This window comes from Chelonia mydas, chromosome 1, assembly GCF_015237465.2.
Source record: "Chelonia mydas isolate rCheMyd1 chromosome 1, rCheMyd1.pri.v2, whole genome shotgun sequence".
NCBI classification, from domain to species: Eukaryota; Metazoa; Chordata; order Testudines; family Cheloniidae; genus Chelonia; species Chelonia mydas.
The window spans coordinates 305,525,134-305,549,118 of NC_057849.1; the positions used below are offsets into that span (position 1 = coordinate 305,525,134).

The 23,985-nt window shown below is 40.6% G+C and overlaps 1 protein-coding gene across 26 annotated transcripts in view; it reads right to left on the reverse strand.

The window, feature by feature from the left end:
* The window catches only part of CADPS2 (calcium dependent secretion activator 2), a 556,952-nt gene that overhangs the window by 118,210 nt on the left and 414,757 nt on the right, over nucleotides 1-23,985 (reverse strand). For 18 of the 26 annotated variants that reach the window (XM_037888973.2, XM_037888979.2, XM_043550250.1 and 15 more), the window contains 4 exons: nucleotides 20,496-20,597; nucleotides 12,624-12,687; nucleotides 10,289-10,412; nucleotides 7,202-7,222 (listed from right to left, as the gene is read on the reverse strand). In XM_037888973.2, coding sequence (XP_037744901.1) covers nucleotides 7,202-7,222; nucleotides 10,289-10,412; nucleotides 12,624-12,687; nucleotides 20,496-20,597 — 311 coding nt within the window. The remainder of the gene's footprint in view (nucleotides 1-7,201; nucleotides 7,223-10,288; nucleotides 10,413-12,623; nucleotides 12,688-20,495; nucleotides 20,598-23,985) is intronic. The other 8 variants (XM_037888978.2, XM_037888976.2, XM_037888967.2 and 5 more) reach the window with 1 other exon arrangement.

Genomic DNA, 23,985 nt, shown 5'->3' on the forward strand with positions numbered 1-23,985 from the left:
CCTGGACTGTGGGTTCAGAAAAATGGCCAAGCTGAGGGCTGCCGTGAAGCTCCAAGGCGAGCAAATCTGCCAATAAGCGCAAGACCCACCAAGGTAGAGGAAGAACTTTGTCACAGTACACACATACACATTATATGTTATAATATATAGTTATAACATAGATATATGTATAATATATAATGCGCGCGCGCACACACACACACACACAGATGTCCTTACTTGTTTGTTACAATAAACTTGGAGAAAAGATCCTGCATTTCCTGGGAACCCAACATTTCCACAGAAGTCAATGGGAATTTTGGGCACACCATGGATGTAGAACTGGAATGTACACGATAAAAACTGAAAGAATTTTAAAATCTAATTTAATTTTCACCAACAGTATGCTGTTTATTTACTCGCTACAGAAACTTCTCCTCCCCAAGGGACGGGAGAACTGGAAAGCCCACTTCGTAGCAGCTGTCTTCCTCACTCCATCACTAGCATCAAGAGGGGGCCCCAGCCAGAGTCATCTTCACACAGCTTTCCATCACCATCTAAGCCTTCTTCTCAAATGGAAAGTGACCTCATCCTGGGAACATCACCAAGACAACCCCCACACTGTTGCAGATATAATTGATATTGCAGTAGTGCCTCAAGGCTCCAAGGATCAAGGTTCTGGTGTGCTAGGTACTGTACATATATGTAATAAAAAGACACTAAAAGGCACACATGCACACAGAAAATGCCCTCACCTACACAGACCACTAGTCAAACACTCTAATGCTCCAACACTTCTCTTTCACAGACCATACTGCCAACTCTCTGACCATAAGGCACCGAAGAGTGCTGCTATGTTGTTGGAGAAAAGGAACCTTCAAGAGAGTGGAACCTGAAGAACTCCCTCCCTCCCAAATTGCAGACACAACCATCTGCTGATGAATGTGAGATCAGCTGTCAATAAATCCAGCACTGATCATCATCTGATTTTCGACAGAACACCCAAACTTGTCTGCATCGCTGAGATGTGGTTTAATGACACTTCCAGCATATTCTAGTCCAGCTAGTCGTAACAAGCTACTCAGTACAACACAAACTAAGATTGATTCCAGAACTAGCCAAAACAAAAGGTACACAGTGGCTGTACACATGCCCATTCCTGTAGTCGTACCATAACTCCCCTATTGTCCACACCTAAACCCCAGAAGCACATGTCTGAAGGCCAGCACAAGGCGAGTGAGCTAGCATACCTGAGGGGTGTGGCACAGCCCATACCCATGCCAGTTTGCAATGTGGATGGGGCTAAGGGGCGTGTACTATGTCTCAAGTTTCAATAGTCCTCTATCCCCATTCCCACAATGCACTGAACACTTTTCTTCCTGACCCTTACCCAATCTATAAAGGTTCCTCCCCACCCCGTTGTCAGGTGGAAGGGTAGAAAGGTCCAGGCTGGGGATGGGACAGCTGTAAAAAACTTATAGTTGTTTGTCTAAAGTTAGTCTCAGTTGTCTTTGTCCCTTGGAAGATTACAGTTTCAGTGCCTCTCCCTTCCCCCAATATTACTGTCCCCTTACAAACAAGAGCCCCACGGAACGGAGGAGTGAGGGTTGAGGTGGAGGGAGGCTTAAGTCCGGGAAGGGGAAAGGAACACTGGTTGTCTGAGGCAAAGTTACTCACAGAAGTCCTTTATCCCTTGGAAGATTACATAATTACACAATTACCCATCCCTGTCCCTGACGTCTGGCCCCTTGCCACACCAAGCCCTGCTGCACAAGTCAGGTGGGAGAGGAACTAGTCTGGCAATTGGATAAACACAGTGCGGTGTCCCTTTGCAATGGAGAGGGAAGGGGCTTGCCTGGATCTGAAACTTCAGGCAACCAAATAAAGTTGGGGCGTCTCTCCTTCTTTCTTTCTCTATTTCACTGATAGACAGGCACAGGGGCAGGATCTTCTGGTGATGCTGGGGGTTGGAGGTAGGTGGACCGTGTTCATTGTTCATATTTCCGTTTGCATGGAAACGTCATATGCTAGATGAGAACAGAGTCCTTTTCTGGTTGAATTGCCTCCCACTCCTGTAAGCATATTTCAGCAAATTTCTGGTGTAGAAGAACCTTCAGCTGGGTCTTGAAGTTCAATGGCAGTGCAAATCTGCCTGGTCCACCTTCACAGCTGCCCATTCAGTAATATATAGCAGGGTGACCATTAGCAGAAACATCTCTGGCAATGACTGCTGGATCTCTTCTCAGGGCTGGAAAGCCACCTCTCTTTGCTTTTCTTGTACCTTGAAAGCTGCTATATTCTCCAAATGTTAGCCAGTCTTTAAAACAGAAATTACTAACTAGTAACAAAACCCCTGGTCAGAAATGTCGTGTCCTCCTCCCTCCCCCATTTACACCCTCTTTGAGATTCTATGAAAATTTAACATTCTAAAAAATAGTAGTACTTGTATCTCACCATTAGTATACTCTGCTCCTTCCTCATGGGATGCAATCATTGCCTGAGAACCAAGGATAGTCTAACAGTTGCATTCCTGGAATGCTGAAAAATATCAAAATTGAGGCCTTAGAAAAGTTATGTTATGTTGTTTTTTTTCAGCTTCTTCCAAATGAAAAAAATGCTATCCTTCTTTTTAAACTGGCAGGAACTTCAGCTCCCACGAGGGACACCATTCCACCAGGAGGGCAGAAGCAGCACCCCAGAGACAGCAGAGGCAGACGGAGTTGCTCTGGATAAGTTGCTCGTAAGGATGGACAAGAGAAACCAGGAGCAGTTTGAATTCCTCAGAGCATGGGAGAAGAGGGCTCTTTAGCAGGAAGAGACATGGATGAACCAGTTCATGGAGCAAAAGACACACCACAGAGAACAGGAGCATGCCCTAATGGAGATGCTCCCAAAACTGGTGGCCGAAAGGGTTTGGGGTTCACCTACTACCAGGGCCACTGCACCTGTCCATGAACCACCACCACCACTTCCTTCTCCTCCAGCTGCTGCCCAGGGTGCTGCTGAGTCAGAGGACCCTCTTTCAAGACAAGTGACCACAAGGAGAACATGGAGCCTGCAGGACTCCCAAGACATCTCCATCCACTGACACATAAAACCCCTAACAGAGAGACCACCTCCATAGAATCCAGGAGTGGAATTATGAGCCTATAGGAGTCCCTGAACCTTGCCAAGTGCCCATCCCCCAAATCTGCCACAGGGGAACAAAACCTTTACAAAGCTATGTAGTTCCACAAGTATCAATGTTCCCTCATCTGCATTTCCAGCAGCTATACAAGGTGTGACCATGTCCCTTGGCACAGGCAAATGTCATCCTCTGCCTCTCTGTTGTTGCAAGATGTGTGCGCATATGTCATCCCTGATTTCCCTTCCTGGCTGGGAGCCAGAACCACCATGTATGTGGGTGGGATCCGACTGCCTATCCACAGTTTGTAATCCAGATTCATCCTGAGTGCACTTGGAATGGAAGCACTACCCTTTACCCTCACACATGTTATGGCATGCACAGCAAGCGACAATTATACAAGCAGGATTTGCCAAAGTGGCATCCAGGTGGGTATACAGGTATCGCCAACAAGATTTCAGCCTACCATATGCATATACCGTGATCATTTTTCAACCACTGAGCTTGTAACTGAATACTCTTTTTCCAGAGTCACTGATGTCAGGGTATGGTTTCATGAGCCAAGTTAGAAGTAGGTATGCAGGGTCCCTCAAAATAACAGTGGGCACAGACAAACTGTGCAGAACAATATAAAGTCCCTTCTTCCTTTTTTGAAGTACAATCCTAATTGCCTCAGCACCCTGGTTTCATGAACCTTTACAGTGTTTCCCATGTTGGTATCCACGAATCTGCCTCTGTGGTCCACCAAGCCTTCCAAAATGAGTGAATAGTAACCTTTTTGGGTCACATAATCACTTGCCCCTTGTGATGGGCAAAGTATTGGGATGTGGGTGCCACCAATGGTCCATGCAGAGTTTGGAAACTTCGTTTTCTCAAACCTGGCTATTATTTCTGGAACTTTTTTTATGGCAACCATCCCTGGGTAGATCACAGTGTTAATTGCCTTGCAAACCTGAACAACCACAACCCCAGTGGTGGATTTTCCTGCCCCAACGTGGTTTGCAATGGACCCATAGCTTTCTGGTGTTGCCAGTTTCCACCGGGAAATAGCCACCTACTTCTGGACCGGCATGGCTTTCCTGAATCGAGTGTTCTGGTGCTGGAGGTTTGGTGCAAGTGCTTCACATAGTTCCATGAAAATCTGCTTCCTCACTGGGAAGTTTTGAAGCCACTGCTGGTCACCCCAGGTTTCGAAAACAATGTGACTCCACTGCACGGTGCTGCTTCTCCTGAACCAGAAGTGACAGTCCACCTAAAGGCACACTATGGTAATACCAGCATTCATGACTCTCAAGGTCAGCCATCTTCAACTTGCCAGAAAGTTCTGCCCAAATTCCATCCAGTATCTCACCAAGGGCCTACTCCACTGCATAACTATTTGTCCCACAATACAGAGCAGGAGCAGAACCAAAATCATCATCCCATTGCTGCATATCTTCCACCCAGTTTGGCAGGAAATAACAGTGAAGGGCAACGTGATCAGGAACTGCCATCAGCCAACGTGTGACGGCAGGGGACAGTACCAACAGCACACAGTAACGTGGTTCCAAGAGTGTCTCCCTGTGACACACAGAACTCTAGGATACTGCTCAAAATGGTAGTGCTAATGTCATATTGTCAGGAATGAGGGCTGCAGATGCACTTGCCTAGTCATCAGGCAGTCAATGAGCACTGCTAGGCTATAGCAGAACCACCTGATTGGCTAAGGCAGTCAGTTGGCTTGTTCTTAAGCCCAACAGCTGCAGAGGATGAGCGGCTGCTCAATGCACACGCCAGGAGATTCTCTGCCTCCCTGTGCTCAGCTCACTCCAAGCCCTGCTCCTGCCTTGCTCCTGCACTGCACCCAGCCTCATTCCAGCCTAGATCCTGCCTTGTTCCAGTCCTGTCCCAGCCTCGCTCCTGTCTGGGAACCAGCCCTGCTTCTGCCTTTCTTGAATCCAAGTAATCTGGTTCTGACCCTCAGCTCCAACCATTAGGCCTGACTCCTGCTCCGACCATTAGGCCAGACCATCTATGACCTGGTCTCTTGAGACATGTAACAGCAGCGGCAGTGTGGACATCTGTATACATGTGTACACAGCGTTATACCCATGTGAAGCACAGCATAATGTAGACACTTGGAATGGGTTTGGGAAGCATGTGTGAGCATGTACACAGTCCTGGACTTGAATACGTGCACCAGTGTGGACATAGTGAAAGACAAAGGGAGGCAAAACATCAGTCTTGTTCCACTTCAGTCTCAGATGCAGAAGATGCCCCAGTCCAGAAACAAAATTTGTTGAATGCCTCCATTTGGTCTGCAAGGCAAAGAAACCTAAGATACCAAGGAACTACAGTCCAGAAGAGGACTCTCCTGAGCTCCTAGAGGAACAGACAGACTCACTGTCCATCATGCTGCCAGAATCCCCAAGATTAATCATGTCTGGGGAAATTAGTGTCCATATAAATAGAACTACGATTACCATAGCATCGGTTCTTTGGTACCTCATGGTAGCCATGTCTTTCTCATAGGCAAACCCACACCCAATATTGCCAACCCTAAATATTCAAAAAACCATGAGTGAGGCCCCCCAAAATCATGAGTTTAGCTTACCATTTTTTATTTTTTTAAAAATACACATTTTGGGTTCTCTTTATTTCCCTTCTGGTGGTTTTGAGCCTTTATAGTTCGTATTCTCAAGCCTTTCTCTGTAGCTGTGAGCACTAGAAATTTTACTTTTTTTTTAAAATGAAAACTGGGATTAGAATAAAACTGCATAATTCTAGGAGCTGGACCTTTAAGAAAAATGCAGAATACACAAGATTCATGATAAAATTTCAAGAGTTGGCAGCACCATTCTCCTAGCCAGACATGCACTGAGCCTCATTTTTAGACTAGGCATGAACACTGAAGATTTAACAAACATTTTTATTCCACCACTTTATCTAGGTAATAATCATGGCCTTTCCCCCCTTCCCAACAGGAGAGTGACTGAACAAGATTTCTGTTGCTAGTTCAAGTTCCTGGTTCTGATCTTAAAAGTCATCAATAGGTCAGGACCCAGATATATCAGCAACCACATCTTCATCCTTGGCTTCTCAAGACAGCTGCTCTCCTCCGTAACAGTGCAGTTTACAAAGATCCGAATGAAATGTGAGACATAAATAAGGCGTCTTAGCCATTTTACTGAGAGCATTTGAGTGTGGAACTAGCTTTGAAAGGAGATTAAACTAATCCAATCTGACCATTTTTAGGGCATGCAGTGTGTGAACGCGTGCATATGCCCAACAAACAAACTGGGCAAAGCAGAAAGCAGAAGACTTCATGGAGCACCCATTGGGGTGGTAATGGACATTGCACAAAACACCAGTATCTAGAGAGTTCACGTGGACGAATGAAAATAAACTAGTCAATTTCACTGTAGTTTTTAAGAAGTTTGACTTTTGATTCTCATACATTAGAAAGATATTGTCATGTTTCAACTGCAAACAATGTAAGAGAATATTTTCCATTTACACAATTTTTCGCCACTAATCTTTCCCTCTATTTCTTGAAGTTTTATTGGAAAGCATTCCATTTACATGGTGCCAAACATTAAGGTCCTTACCCAGGGCATCTTCTATTAATTTCAACGGAGTAAACCCTGAGTAAAAACAGAGGGCCAAATTCAGGATTTAGCCCATTATGTTTCACAAAAGCTTATACTCAGAAAACCTGGGTCTCAAGTAATTTGACAATGTCCCTTTAATTATAAATTCAGTCAATTAAAAAAACCCAAAGAAGCTGTTAATGAATTCCTCTGTGTATATTTTTCAAATTAAACAGAATGTTCTGTTTGAAGAATGTGATGAAAATATGATCCTCAAAACTATGTCAAACTCCAGAAATTACAGAATTTTACAATTATCTAGATTGTTAATAAATAACACACATCACATGCATGTTTCACTACAGGCAAACAATGCACGGGCTATACTACAAGCACAACTTTAACTGCAATATTTTATTGTGTTCTGGTCAAAATGCTGGGATTGTTTAAATAAACTAATAAACTAAATTAACTTTAATATACACTGAAAGCAATGGTACGATCATGCATAGACACAAATAGTAATCACCTGGATCCTTCTCTGCTGTTGCTAAAGTGTAAGAAAAAAAAATTAAGACACCATCAGAGAAAAATATAGCGCTTAATTTAACCCCATCAAAGCAGAACAAATATCAAATCAGGCATTTCAGTGCTCGTCTATTTAAAATTTTTGACTGACTCTTCTGTATGCATACAGAAAACTACATTTGTTGCTCTTCAGATAAAAACCTGACAACCATAAATCAGTTTAAGAAAAAAAGAAGGCACTAAAAAATTCGCTTTAAAATTCAATATCATTAAGCAATTCAAAAAAAGCAACCAATCACATGCTATTCATCCAAAAATAGATCACATTAAAAATGATATTCTGAACAGACCTCCTTCTTTGGTAATGAAGAGATATGTGGGGAAAGGAGGTAGAAAAAAGGGGAAATGAAAGAGGATTAAAATAAGCTGAACTCAGGTTGAAATTTTGTTGATAATGGCATTTTCTATTTTCAGCATGTATTTAAATGTATAGTACATTTTCATGTCAAATACTACAGGATATTTCTTAATCCCAGACTGTCCTGTTTGAGTTTTCACAGATCACCTAACTTTTCCCATAGAGGGTGTAATGTGTGTGTGTGTCTATGTAGTCCTTGTTGATTTGCTACTCCCATCTGACTATATTTTAGGAACGGTTCTCTTTCTGGTTTATGCCCAATGACTGAGCCTGCATATCCATCTCATATTGTGCTTGGGAAATTGGTGAGAGAAAAAACACTAAAACACAGAATAAGAATACTGTATGTTACTATTATTATGATAACCGTCTTTGTGGCTTTATTCTGTACTTCATTGTTATCGATTTATACATAGCCAATATAATCACTAGAGCACATGGAGTACGCTGATGTTTGACTAACTGAATCTGGTTTGTTGACTGTGGAAATATTAATTGAGCAGGAAACAGTTACAATACCAAAGTGTTCATTACAATTCATTATTATGAATGCTGTACAGGTTACATAATGCTTAGATGCTTCCCACTGTCCCATGCAGGGAGTAAGCAAGTAATAAAAATAGTTATACTAATTGTTATGGGGACCGAGAACTCCATTTCAGTACATGCAGACAGACCAGGATTGCTACCAACCTAAAGAGACACAACTCAAGCTATTGGACAAGGTATGTGTCATATGAGGTTTCGGTGCCTATAGGGAGTTAGGACATGTATACACTCTCTTTTTCTTTAAAAAAAATTTCTTCTTGATGTTATGTATTTGTGTATATATATATATACACACATATATGTAAAAGAAAATTTAAAAAATGGATTTCTGTAGCTGGGGCTTTCCATTATATTCCTTGCACTTACAGCAAGCTAATTATGCATCAGATGGGGCAGTGGCTTAGTAAACTACAAATAAATTCACTTTAGTCAAAATATATAGTGGGCCAAATTTCTGCTCACATGGAATTCCTGTTAGTGGGAATTATAGTGGGAATAATTAGTGGGAATTATATGCGTGGTTTAAAGTGCAGAATGTGGTCCTTAGGAGAATTGCATTCCCACACTTTTTCAGAATAAAATTCAGAACATATGTGCAATGCTGTTTTTTTTATTGTAAATAAACTGTTTCTACATCCAGCTTAAAATCAGTAAGTTTCTAAGTCTTTCACAGGCTTTAGTGATGTCTAATTTATTTTTTAAATTTTTATACCTATTATTCTTACAGTTCTGCTAAAAGCTCAAGATTATTGAACAGCAAAAGTCCCCCATTATGAGTATGCATACTATCAAAGCTAAGGGAGAAGCGGTATCTTGACTCTCTCATTTTAAAAAAAAAAACCTAATATTCATCCTTCTTGCTTTAACACAACGTGATATCATAATTAATTATGATAAACTGGTTACTAAGGTCGCTTCACGTTGTTACTGCTGTTATATAATATTGGTTGCTATAGTGATGAGATCGCTTTTTTCCCCTTTTTTTGGTTAATCACTCATGAGATTGGTTAACTCATGTTTGTCACGGAGTTTGACCAGAGCTGGAATTAATAAAAACAAAAAAATTATAATACTTCTACAAACATTGGCCTCCTTTCATTTCACTGGGTTTTGATATCATTACTGTATTTAATTCCAGAATGTTATTAAAAATTATACTAAAACAGATTTTAATGTTTAGTAATAACATGTAACTCTTAAGCATATGTCATGGTCTTTCTTCTGCTGAACTAACTCATCTACTGTCTATGTTTTTTAAAAATGACCTTCATACCTTTTTCCTAATCCTAAAGTTAACTATGTACCAGTATACAATGGATGACTGGTACACTGTTATCTTATGCTTTCTGAAAATAATTTTATTGCATTTATGGCTTCATAAATTTTTCCCAGTGTTATGACTTACTGTAATACAAGCTTTAGGTTGAACAATAACATTGCACATCATAAACTACTCCATGACTAGCAACAATTCTGAGGAATCTCATTACCCCAAATGTACACAAATTGTAAATAAAGAAAAAGTGCAGATCATCATGAGAAATAATACTTACTTCTGTTATTGCATTTTATAAATAATCTAAAGATAATTGATATTTCAACAATTTACTGTTACATCTCAATATATTAAAACCAGTAAGTTTTCCATCTCTGACTGACAATGATAAGACATCACAACAACAAACAAAATTACTCTGCTATCTCTTTGCCTGCTTGGCTATGGTATTTATAAGGCCTCTGTCACCTTGGTTTCCAAGTTTCAGGGCACTGTTATTGCTGATATGGCAAGAATGTACTGCCAATAATTTAATTATTAGGAATACGAAGAGAAATTAAAAAGAAGCCATGAACACACTTTTAGGCTTAAAGAAAATCACATAAGAACAAAGGATAACTTAAACATGAAGTCTGGATCTTTCATTCAAGCACGGTCCCAGGAGGCATATTAAAGCAATGAATAGGAAAAAGCTCTACAGTTCACCAGCTGAGATTTTAATGAGACATTTCCCCTTGCTGTGGTACAGATTTGTTCAGGAAAGGGAAAAGGCTGCTCACAGAATATTCAGTTAATAGGCATTGCTGGCTTTTACAGCCACTTTGGCAGTTGATCACTGTACTAACCTTCTATTTTGGCATATTCTGTAAGTCGCGTGTAATTGATCAAGGCAGCTTTCTCCAGACATTTTCTAACCACTTTCTTCACCTCTTCTGCTGGTATGGGAGTGGCAATATCTTTCATTAAAACCTTTCCCAGAGACAAACATACACACATTGGTTACACACATTACCTAAAGCCCAAGAGAAAAATCTGAATGTACACCAGTGGCTATTTTAGATTTGCTAATAAATGCAGAAATCAAAGAGGCATTTCAGTAGATGGCACAGTTGGTTAATAAACTAGCTATTTGCCTCTGAAGATTTGAGTTCAAACCCTGATTTATGTTGCATTAATTTGATGGTTTCATTCTTGTTCTCATTTATGCACATTAAAAGACCACCCCTACAGCGTGGCACCATTCAGCATGATTGTCAGTTTCTGTTCTAGTGAGAACCAAGACTGGAATACCAGAAGCGTTGAAGGTTAGATTAAGGTACACAGCTAGAGATGCGAGGAGCGAAATTTGTGGAGCACCTATCTGTGCTTTGCTAAGCCTTTGCCAGTGAAATGCATCCAACAATTTCATGAGCATAGCACTCACTGACAGATGAAAAAAATAAAAAAAATATTGAAAGAGCACAGCATCAAGACTTGCCATTACTGACTCGTTTTTTCTCCTGCATATGCTTATTAAAATTAAGCAGGTCTAATTTGTGAAAAAGGATTAGCTATTTTAGGCAGCACAAGTACCAGACTTTCATTGAATTTTTGGAGCACTAGAAGGCTAGATCATACACAGCCTTTCAAAAAAAAGCACGACACTTTTAAAAAAAAATTAAAGGCATTTAAAATGTAGTAACCAAGATAAAATGGCTGAGGATGAAATACCCACTGCAACCGTTATGAGAGTGGGTCTTTGTCTGGCTAGCTGGAAGAAAAGGAGCATTGTCCCTTTAAGGGCTCTCTGAGAGCAGATGGGAAGAAGGGGGAAGGTTTACAAGGACAGACAGGAAGGGTAGAAAGCAGATGGGGCCATGTCAGGACAAGGTCACTGCATTGCCCTTCCTGCTGACCAGAAGAGGGGTGGGGGTATTTATAGCCCAGGCAGCCATGGAGAGACCCTCTTTACCCAGATCGGGCTGGAAGCCCCTTCTCTCTCCCCACTTCACTTGAAGTTGGCAATAGTTGGCAATACGGAACCAGGGTTCCGTATTGAGCTGCTGTGGCTATTGTGGTAGTTGCCCTTTTTCCTGAGAAGGTTGGAAAGGAATTTTTCCCTCATTGCCGGAGAGGCTTGGGTTTTTTTGCATTCCCCATTGCTGGTCTGGGAACAGGTGGCATAGGGTAAGGGGGTTAGGTTATACTATCGCAACTTAAATTCATAAAACTTGTGGTGGATGACCAGTGCAGGTACTTGGTATAAATGGGATACAGTTATTGGATGAAATGGACTGGAAAAAGATTTGCAGGAAAGCATCCCTTATGGGAACCGAGTAATGGCAGTTTTGGGTCTCCTACATCTCACCACTAGGGAGTGACCCCCCTCCTTTTCTTGACCCCCTTTAACGAAGCTGATGAAGGGGGGTTGGGGCTACTATGTCTGGATCAGCAGGGAGCCAACCTCTGCTCTGTACAATTTATTGCAGGGTACTTCCAGATATTATAAGTGTATAAAACTGTGGCCTAGTTAAACCACATCCATGGCCTTCTGTCTCTTCTGGCGTGGACAGACACTGGAAGCTTTGCCAGTGACTTCAACGTCACTCAATCTTTACAGGTATGTTGGCTTTTAGTAGCTTAAAATATAAATAAAAGATATATACTCCTAAGGAGTCATTTCTAAAATTTAAAGCCCCTCTTTCCCAAGGCAGGATAGATGCTGTTAACAATGCTTGTCTTTCTTATGGCCCAGTGCAGGGGATTTGTAGGACCAGACTTTATTTCCATGTCTCCATGCCAATTTGGCTGACTTTAGCCCTTTGCCTTTTCTTCTTAAATTGACTTCAATTTTGCTCTTACTGGGAGTTTATTTCAATTTTATGGAGGTTTTTTTTAAGTTTAGTTAAGCATATGTGCAATATGCCTCAGGTGGCACATGGCCAGGATTCGTTTGAGAGGTTGTGCTCAATAACCATCAATTTATAAAGAAATAGGGACACACTGCAATGACTTCAGGAAGTTCCTGTAAATATGTTCTAGATTGGACTACTATCTGTCATTGTTGAAAAATGTTGCAGTGCATTAATGAAACAAGTAGAACAGTATCTAAACAGAAGTGCAGGTGTCCTCACTGTCACACTTATAATAGGACACACAGATTAAGTACTCCAACAGGATTAAAACATTAAAAAAACATACCCTTTCAAGTAATGAAAGTGTGGCTTTTAAAGCTCCTTCAGGACGTCCAAAAGGGAAACAGTATCTTAAAAACAAAACAAAAAACAAACAACAAAACACAGGACGCATTATCAAGAGTGTAATTTCTAAATTAAGAATTTTATTTTACATGTAATGTGCATACATCATTCCCTTAATTTACATTAGTGCAAGGTACATGTATACTGTGTATTGACAGAAGACACCTTTAAATCTTTTCATCAATCCAATATATAGGATAACATTAAATGAAATCTGAACCCCTCTTCCTCAGCTCCAAGATTCTGAAAGTCCAAAAGATGAAAAAGCACCTGTCATGGTGATTAAACTATGAATGGTATTTACAAAAATATTCTGAGTTTGGTGTCAGAGGTGTCCATGGTGTTGAGAAGGGATTTCATTTATGACTTTAGCAGACATTGCAGTAAGAAACTGTAAAGTAGCATTTTACCTGTTCTATCCTGCTTTAATATCAGTTTAGCAATCAGAAGAAAATCTCTGATATCTACACTTTTTAAAATATTAATGCTAAAACGGGTGCAAATTTCCTCTAATGTTTCCTCTTTTGTTATAACTATATTACATATGAATGCATTTTATAGTGGCTTTAATTGGAAGATCCCCAGGACACAAACCTCTTACGTCTCATACAGCACCACAACACTTTTGGCGCTTAACTAATTAAAAAAGAAAAGATTCCATAAATTCAACTGATTAAAAAAACCCTTGCCACTCCTTCAAGTCTGTAGAGCTCAGAACATCATACCCTTTCCTAATCCGATCTATGAAACCTGTATTTTGCTGGGATATCCCCAATCAAAAAAGGGATTTTCTACTTTGTTGAGATTATTTGCATGAAACTACATTTCTTTTAATATTATTATTATTATAACGAGAATGGTTGCTTTATTTTCTAACATCATTTTACCAGTAATAAAAGGATTCAGACCAATGAATTTTAGTAATCACTTTGGCCAACCTATAATAAAACCCTGAAAATGAGGTCAGACAAATCTTTTCAGCAGACATAGTGCCAGTACACTATCTTCTTCATTCTGCTTATTTCTTATTGTTGTGCTAGCAACTCTTGGGGGTATTAACAAATTAGCAAAACAGATTTAATCCTTAGCCTTAATCCACTTTTAAATAAAATACACGTTTGGCTGTTGTATTTGCCTCCTCCTTCTTAAACCTTCTCAGAGTATTTGCATAATCCATGTATTGTCTCTTCTATTGTTTACTCCTGTTAACCTGTAGGTGACGTAGTTTATGAGTACATGTTATTGATCCCTGGATAACATTTAGCATTTCAAATCAAGAGATCCCACTGGGTACGTTCTAAAGTGTTGCTTCCTTCATATGATATGTAAATAATGTAACACTGCTAAAATGCACGTAGTCCTGAGTCAATGCTGAAAACGATCTAACTATAGAGAGCTCTAATTAATAATTACAGTTCTGTATTGTAGTAGTCACGAGAATTAAGGCTACAAAACAGTTTCCATTACAACCACCTATTTTCATGCAGCCATACTTTTCCAAAATACTCACTTAATCAGCTACATTTTTCCATGCTTTGCCAAAAGGTGAACTTTTTAGGAGAGTTTGAAAAGATATATTTCAGCTATTTTTAAATTATGGGATAATGGAAAAAGAAGAATGGTTACTTACAGTAACTGTGGTTCTTTGAGATATGTTCTCCACATGGATTCCACTCTTGGTAGGCCTGCACCCCATGTAAATGAGATCAGATTATGTTGGCCAACAGTGTTCGTTGGGGCTGCATTTGATCCCTAGCTGTCCTCTTGTTCTTCCATCTGTGGGCATAAAGGGCAGAGCAGGCCCAACCATCCCTCATTTCCTTTGCCAATCCCCAATCCCAGAGAAGTAGAACTCTATTGTAGAGGAGAAGAAGGAGTTGTGGAATCCATGCGGGTTGTGGAATCCATGCGGACAACGTATGTCAAAGAACTAAAGTTACTGTAGGGTAAGTAACTGTTTTTCCTCTTTGAGTGCTTGCCCACTTGGATTCCACTCTTAGTGACTAACAAATAATTGTCTGTTTGCTTGAGGATGAGTAGTGGGAGTCCTACTTAAACTTCTTGCAGGACAGCCCTTCCAAAGCAGGCATCTGGTCTGAAACCCTCTATCAGAGAATAGTGGCTTGTCAGTGTGCAGATCAAGTTCCTTGTAGCTGCTCTGTAGATTTCAGGAACATGGACATTCTTCAAATAGGCAGCAGTGGAACAAGCTCTAATGTGTCTAGGTGGATCTAACCTGGCTAACTCATAACATGTCCTTACACAGTTGGAGACCTACACAGATAATCTCTTAGGCTATGTCTATGCTTATGAGCGAACAGCAGCACAGCTGTGTTGGTATAGCTTGTGTAGCCGCGTTATGCTGACGGGAGAGCAACAGAAGTTTTACTGACAAGTGCTAGTGTAGACCTGGCCTTTCCTGACCTATAAACCTATAAATGATAATAGGACTGGAACACATGACTTATGAGGAGAGGCTAAGGGAACTGGGATTGTTTAGTCTGCGGAAGAGAAGAATGAGGGGGGATTTGATAGCTGCTTTCAACTACCTGAAAGGGGGTTCCAAAGAGGATGGATCTAGACTGTTCTCAGTGGTAGCTGATGACAGAACAAGGAGTAATGGTCTCAAGTTGCAGTGGGGGAGGTTTCGGTTGGATATTAGGAAAAACTTTTTCACTAGGAGGGTGGTGAAACACTGGAATGCGTTACCTAGGGAGGTGGTGGAATCTCCTTCCTTAGAAGTTTTTAAGGTCAGGCTTGACAAAGCCCTGGCTGGGATGATTTAGTTGGGGATTGGTCCTGCTTTGAGCAGGGGGTTGGACTAGATGACCTCCTGAGGTCCCTTCCAACCCTGATATTCTATTCTATGATTCTATGATAACCCTCTCTACAAATGCTACAAACAGTCTTGTGCCATGAAAAAACACACCCCTGAGCAACATAAGTTTCACCAGCATAAGTGGCAGTGTGCACAGCGCTATGTAAGCAGGAGAGTTTCTCCCGCTGACATAGCTACTGCCACTCATTGGAGGTAGTTTAATTACGTCAATAGGAGAGCTCTCTCCTATTGGCATAGAGTGGCAACACGAGATATCTCACAGCAGCGCAGCTGCATCCGTACTGCTCTGCCGCTGTAAGGTCTCTCGTGTAGACATACTCTTGGTGTGTTCCTGAATGAGTTTGTCCTGTCAATGTAAAAAGACAGGGCCCTTTGAGCTTAAGTTTGATGCTCAGAGTAGCAAAGAGCTTTAAGGTTATTTCAAAGAAATTCATCACCCACTCAGGTGATCTTACTCAGATCAGACAAGGTGGGTGAGGTAGTATCTTTTATTGGACCAAATTCTGTTGGTGAGAGAGACGAGCTTTCAAGCTACACAGAGCTCTTCTTCAGGTCTAGGAAAGGTACTCAGAGGCCTTGTCTATACTAACGAGGTAAGTCGATCTCAGCTACGCTAGTTAAGACGCTATCCCGTCAACATAGCTTCCGCCTCTCATTGAGGTGGAATACTGAAGTCGACGGCAGAGCACTCTCCCATCACCTTATTGAGTCTTCACCACACCTGCTAAATCGACGCCGCCGCATCAATCGCAGTGGTGCTGATTTAGCCTGCAGTGACGACAAGCCCAGATGTCACACCTAAATGCAAGGTGGAACAGATTGTTCAGTGTAAGTAGTTAACACATATTCTAAAAGACTATTCAAAGTGAACCGTCCTGTTAACACTTCTGCAATCATAGGATGTAGGGTTACAGATTGTTGTAATAAGCCATAAATACACTGTCTTTATCAAGACCATGATTTTTAGTGTCCAGCAATGTTAAGAATTTAAGATTACTCAGATCAGATAATTATTGAGGGATGGGTTGACCTGGATTCCTTGTCTGCTTAGATGAGCTGCCATGACTGCCAAGTACTTGGTGAATACCTTCAGTGCTGTGGAAAGACCAAAGGTCAGGACCTTGCACTGGTTCCTACTAGGAATCTGAGCTATTTCCTGTGGGCCAGATGAATGGATATGTGGAAACAGCTCTCGACCTGCAAGATACCTATGACCCAATCTTCAGATTCTAATAAGGGAATTATGGAGGCTAGCATCACTATCCTAAATTTAAAATGGCAGATGAATTTACTGAAATGCTGAAGAGCAAGAATGGAACACCAAATCCCTTTCTTCTTTGGGATGAAAAAGTAATGAAAATAAATATACCTGTCTCTGAACTCTAAGGCCAGTTCCTCTACTGCTTCAAATTGTAAAAGGCAGTATGTTGTGAGAAGAGTCCCTGAAAAGGGATGGGTAAGGAGTACAAAGAATTGGATAGAGTAGCCTTTGTTTACAATTTCCAGGACCTACTGGTTTAAGAAGTTCTGAGTCCAAAATTAATTAAACTAAAAGAGGAAGCTGCCAAAGGAGGGCAAGGGGAGGTAGAAGGGAAGAGATCTTTGAGCATTACTGTCAGGATCTTGACATTGGAATCATACCGGCTGCTTGATGTAAGACCCAGATTCTGAGACAGCGGAAGAAGAGGTGGAGGTTCATCCTCAGTGGAACCTTTGCTTCCTTCTCGGCAGCTCTGAGGTCCTTTGGAGCTGGTGATAACAGTGGGGAGAAGAATTATGCCCAAAGGAGGCTGGTGGTCTTGTTTGCTTCCTTCTTGGGGTGGGAACACAGAGGCCCAGAGAACACAGAGTTGCCCTAGTGTCCTTTAAAGGATGGATGGCCTCATCTGCCTTTGAATTAAAAAGTTTGTTGCTCTCAAAGGGCAATTCCTCAGTTGTTGTTTGGATCAACCTAGGAATCTCTGAAGACTGGATCCAAAAAGAAATTCTCACAGTCACTGATGTAGTCATAGTATGTGCTGCTGCGTTGGCCGTGTCAGGACATGTGGGCAATAAGCTGTCCCTTGGATATGACGGTGTTTATCTCCAGTTCATGCTCTTGAGATAGCATGCCCACTAAATGAGACAGGTTGTACCAATTCCTATAATTGCATTTGTCAGAAGAACTTGGAAATTAGCCACATGCATCTGGAGACTGGTAAATGAACAGACTTTGCATCCAAACAGGTCCAGTTTCTTGGGGTTTCTCTCCCTAGATATAGAATTGGAAGGACTCTGTTGTGTCAGCGTCTCTTGGAATGCAGCTACCAGAAGACCCTGGAACTGTGTGGGAATAAAAACAGTCAAATCCCTTGGAAGGGATTTGATATCTCTGTCAGCTCATTTCAATGTGGCCAAAATGGATACTCGTATACACCACAAGTCTTTCACAGGTTTCAACAGTGCCTCATTTATAGGCATAGAAAAATGCAAGATGTGCAGGAGTTTGAGAAGTTTTTGCTGCACCACTTCCAGAGGTATATCTAGAATCTCTGCCATATACTTGATGAAGTTGTCTTGAAGACATTGAGAGATTTGCTGCCTTGTTGGGAGAGAATGAGGAGATTGCAGCAGGGACAAATTATTCTTCCCCTTGTAGATGCTGATCCTCATCGCCTCCCTTTTCCTATCTTTTCAGGATCTGAGGCTGCACTCGCTGACCTGGCTCTGTTGGTCTATACTGCCTTTCGGGGGAGGGGAATCTAAGCCTAGAAGGAGCCGATGATGACTGAATATGGCTGCAGTCCCCAGGATGTCCAATAGGGCCAGGGCTCATATGAGTATGGCAGACACATGGGGGAACCGTAGGTCATTTCCTGCTGTCCCTTACAGATCCCTCCTTAGAGTAGTCTCTTCCTGAGTTCTGTTGTGCTACATGAGGAGGGGAAGGTGGGTGTGTAGGAGAGGAGTTCCTACTATGCCCACAAGGGGATTAAAAATATACCTCTTCCAAGGGAGGGGCTGTCCTGTCACAGGTGCCCTGGCTCTGCTGTGCTCCCTCAGCTGATAGAGGATGAAGTCAATATTGGAGATTCCACCTTTACTTGCTTGACTGACAAACTCAATAGCTGGTCACTTAGTTATCACCACCCCCAACCTCATAGAAGAGGAGAGTCCAGTACCAGGCTCACAAATAATCACTCAGTACTGTATATGCCCTGGGTATCAACACACTAGTTATTGATGTGCTGGGCACTGAGGAACACTTTTATGAGATTGCTTGTGCAGAAATGCCAGATACTGAAGGCTCAATACCAAGAGAGACGTGGTACACAGTTTCAGTGGGTACCACCAGTGCTCTCTTAACAGCTGGTGCCAGAGGGACCCTTCTCAGGCTATTGGCTGCCCCTTGGCTGTTGGCCGTGAGATAAGTAAGACTTATGAGTCTTCCGCCTTGGCTCAGTTCTGGAGCAGTGCTCCTTCCTACCTCCTCAGAGGTAATCGAAGCTGGAATGATGGGTGATGATTGGGGCCTGTTGGTCTACAGAGCCTGGGAGTTCAGGGTGGAATCTGGTTTCACCAGGGCACCCATGGAGAGGGACCAACCTGAGGAGTGAGGTTCAGCTGTGTCCTTCCTTTTGGTGTCTGAGGAGTTTGCATAGGGCACTACAGGAGGAACAATTTCAGGCAGGCTTCTCTGGCTTTCTAAGTCCACCCAAAGGAGGGGTAACATATGGTACATCACTCAGGAACATGTCCCTCTCCTAAACAAAATGGGCACCTAGAGTGCCCATCATTAAGTGGCATTGAAACTTCACATGAGGGGCAGGTTTTAAACCCCAGAGATTTCTCTTCTGACATTCTGCTAGAACACCTGTACAGGGAGTGTTCTAGCCTAAATCCAGAACTTGACTAAAAAAAATAAAATTTCTTTTTCTTTTGTGCATGTGTGTGTTGCCAACAGGCACCAAGACTAACAAATAACTAACACTAGCTAGCACAGTGTGCAGAGAAGCTGGCGGGATACTTCAGGGATTCTGTTTTGCTGCCATGAATGGTAAAAAGGAACTAAGGCTTGGTTGGGCCTGGTCTACCCTTTGTGCCCTAGGTTCTGGCGGGGGCACAAGGACATCTAGGGCTCAGATGCAGCTTCAGTGGACACTGCTGGCCAAAAGAATCTGATTTCGTGTGCATGGGGTGCATGTGGATCAAGACTGGAATCCTTGTAGATGATCACTTGGAGAAGAAATACTCTTTCCTTTGTGATTTAATTCTAAATCAAGTTTTTGAACTGGGCAACAACAAAAACGGCTAAAATTTGAAACTCAGCATGGACAAACTCTTCATTGAGGACTAGGGAGCAGAGACTTTGCCTGATATGGGGGGGAAATGCATAAAAAATATAAAGTTTAGTAAAGACAGATTAGATACCCAGAAAAATATTTACCTCTGATGGGTTCAGTCAGGAAATAGATATTGCATATGGGATCTGATTAGCTCAAAGGTTAAAAAAATTTTTTAACTTAACTCAGCTGCAATCAATCAGGACACTCAGTTTGCATATGGATCATACTGATTAACACTTTAGTACGGCTTACTCACTCATCTTCATTTGAAGTTTTTCAGCTAATCATGAGCTAAAATTATAATCATAGGTTTTAAGGCCAAAAGCACTGCTATGGTCATCTAGTCTGTTATGCAGGAGGTCAGAACCCATAGAATTTCACCCAGTGATTCCCACATTGGAAGGAATTAGTCTCCTTTGCTATATAAGTGAACGCTACAGGCCAATAATGTGTGATTAAATTAAATGATATCTTTTTGAAAGACATCCAATATAAATGTATTATGTTATATTTACTATGACTTGAATTTTTCCTCAAATAACAACTTTTATCTTTGCTATGTCTTATTCATAGTCACAACAATGAACACCACCATGTCAAAACCGTTTTGAGTGAAGCTTCATATGCACTGAATGAATTATACACTCACCTGAAGTGGCTTATCTGGTTTTCTAAAAGGGAAGAAAGTCGGTTTTTAGTCTCCTCAAACCTTTCTTTCTCTTCAACTGAAACTGTTCCAATTCCATCAGGCCTGTAATATGATATAGTTATTTAATCTTTTGTTCAACATTTTCTTCCACATATTAATCCTAATCATAGAAACTAAATCTGCCTTCTGTCTTGGTATGTTTTAATCAATTAACAGTGGGTTTTGTTTGAACAACATCCTTCAATGTACGCATTGTCATTTACCCCATTCATACACCCAGAGTTCTCCCTGGCCTTTGCCCCCTTTCCATTATTACTGGGTTTATTTCAAAGCAATGTATGTATACAGTTAAAGAACTAGGCTGAAACTTATATTGAGAAATCAATTAGACTAGAGCTTAGAAATTCAAATTTTTAACTATTTATCCGGCTCCCATTTCCCTGTAGTCTTTCATTCCAGCTTCCCTATCATAAAGACCCACCCAATAACACCCATGCTTACCCAATAGAAGGTAGCACAGGCAGTTTTTCTGATCCATTTCCCAGCTACGTCCTGTCCTTGCACTCAACTGAGCATTCCTGGACAAAACTGAGGCCCAGTCTTCTGAATTCCAAATCTCTGATCCTTGGAGGTACCCACCCTGAGGCATTGTGCGTCTGACAATGCAGAAAAGCATCTCACCATGAAAAAGTTTCCCGTCTCTAGTTTCCTGAAGGAATGAGCACCAATTAGGGTCAGACCTACCGCATGAAACTCCCTCAACATGGACAAGAAGCAGCAAGTGAACAAGACAGAGCAGGCACGAGAACATTGGAGGAAGATCAGGTATACAGCAAAAGAGACTGCAACAAATGAGGTCCTTTCTCAAAACAAACTATTTTTTTTCCTCATTCAACTTGCAGTAATTAATAATTAACCTTTAAAAAGTGCCCTTTCTGTGAGTGCAATTTACACCTGCAAAATCTGCACCTGCAACTAAACTGCCAGTGCAAATCTGGATATTTGAATGTCTTGAGTCCTTTTTACAGGTGAAAAACAAGTACTTCAAAGTGCAGAGCCTCTGACTGGTACCCATAATTCCATTTTATGGGTGCTAAACCACAAGTGCAAATTTGCACTTGCAAAAGGGGAAGCTATGTTAAAATAATATTACTCTAATACATTTATTTTAAAACACCTACCAAGTAACACAAACCCCTTCTTAAATACAGGCAAATACCTGATATAAAAATAAACCATTAGTTCAACTGCATCTCTAAAGTTCTTGCTTTGATAGCTGATAGCCTGGGTGAAATTCATCTCTGTACAGAGAGCCAGTACAAGATCTATGCACTGTTTAAGTTCCTCGTCAACCCACAGGAGGGCTTAAGTGGAATTTAAGCAATGTATAGACCTTCTGCTGGCTTTCTGCACAATGGTAAATTTTGTCTATTATGAATTGTTGAAGGAATACACACCTTAAGAAAAGAGCATTCATATACCAGAGGAAGCATAATTATTACTGGATTCTTAAGAGACTTAACCTGGGTGTGAACAAATTTATACAGGGATCAACATTCTCAAGTAAATTTCTAATAAACAAAAATACTATGGAATATCCTTGCATTTTTGGTCTCTACTAGCTTTTCTTTTTAGTGAGTCCCTAATAGCTCTTGCTGTAGACAAGGTTACATCAGAACTTCCATTATAATTACGTTTTCATATGCTAATGACTTTGTGATAAATTCTCTCTTCTATTTGAAATATTTCATGATTGGTTTCAAACCAGTTATTAGAAAGTTTGAACAAAATCCATTCAAAAGCCACTTCTGAGTTCAGAAAAGGTGGAAAACCCAAAAACAAACAATCCTCACCCCACCCTATTCTCATTTTTATTGTTTACCAGCTAGCCACCCCTCTATGACCCGCCAAAGAGTTCTCCTCTCCAGCATGCAAGGCTCCACAGAGCCACAGGTGTGATCTTTCAATCAGTACCTCCTCTCCCATAAAACCCTGTCTATGAAACTTGAGTGATTCAGAGGGCCTTGTACCCACACCAAGGTGTATCTCACCTTAGATGTCTTGTCCAGAACTCAAAATGTCTGATCTTTCCAGTACAATTTTCTGTGTACGTTTTCCCAGCTATTTACATACACTGTAACATAAATCCTTTTTGATTCAGGCACATAATGGAACTAAGGGTATACAATCACCTAAGTTTGCAACTCAGCTATCTAATAACATCACTTCAAAAATGCAAAGACGAAATAAGTGATTGGAGACATAGTTTGAATATATGAGCGATCCTAACTACATAGAAATGATAAAACTGAAAAAGCGGTTATATTCTGTGTGAGTGTGTGTACACACAAATTATAATGTACCTTCCTTTTACACCATAGAAATATAATTAATACATTAGCTATACTGAATATTAAATGCAAGTACATAGCAATTAAAAAAAAGTTTACCTGCATAATCATATTTCTACGTCTCTCACTGACAGTAGACACCATTATGTTTTATAATGAGCAGGCCTGCGTGTTTATAAAATATTATATTTACTTCATGAAAAAGTGTCAAAAGGAAAACTGATACAATTAAAATAATACTGGGCATTGAATTAACAAGATGATTAGAACTGATGACATTTAGAATACTGGCAATTAATTTAAGCTCCAGTATACTTGTGGCTTGTTATTGTTAATGAAAAGAAGTTAGGCCATGAATTCAAATGGTCAGTCCACAGCATATTGAGAAAGGAATGGATTTTCTGTGCAGAGATACCACTACAAATGTGGCACGTTGGGCTATAATTTATTTTTTAACAAATCACATTCATAATTATTTCCTATTTTGCTCAGACTATAAATATCTCAATACTTTGTTTTCTATAAAGTATATCTCAGTTTTAAAAATGTTGCATCCATTCCAATGTATTTATTTTTTATATGCAGACAGACATGTATATCAAAATACTGAAATAGTATTTCTAAACAAGCTGTGAATAAATGTTGAAAAATTATCTTTGATTTAAACGCCTCAGCAAGGCTTTCATGCTAAGGAAGCTGTTTTTATTTTTTAACCAAATCAGGCAAAAAAGGTAAAAATTAAGGGCCCAATACTTAATATGTTACTACTCCTGCAAGTAACCCCACTGAGTCAATGAGCTTGATTTTAATAGAACTATGCATGACTGCTCACAGGAGTAAAGTTTGCAACAATATGCTCTAAAACAATACAAATTTAAAGAGATTGGCAATTAGCAAGGAAACAGACTACACATGATTTGTGAATAAAATTTTATCTACTATTTAAATAGTCTATTTTCAGCTTTTGAACATCAAACGACAGTACGTCAGAAAAACAACAAATAAAGAGAGAAACAGACATTCAATTACTATAATGTCAAATTGTTATCTGATGTATTTGGTTTCTCAATAAATTCTAATGAACAAGAAGATTGTGATGTGGCCCAAGGAATACTGGTCTTCATTCTGGAACATATTTA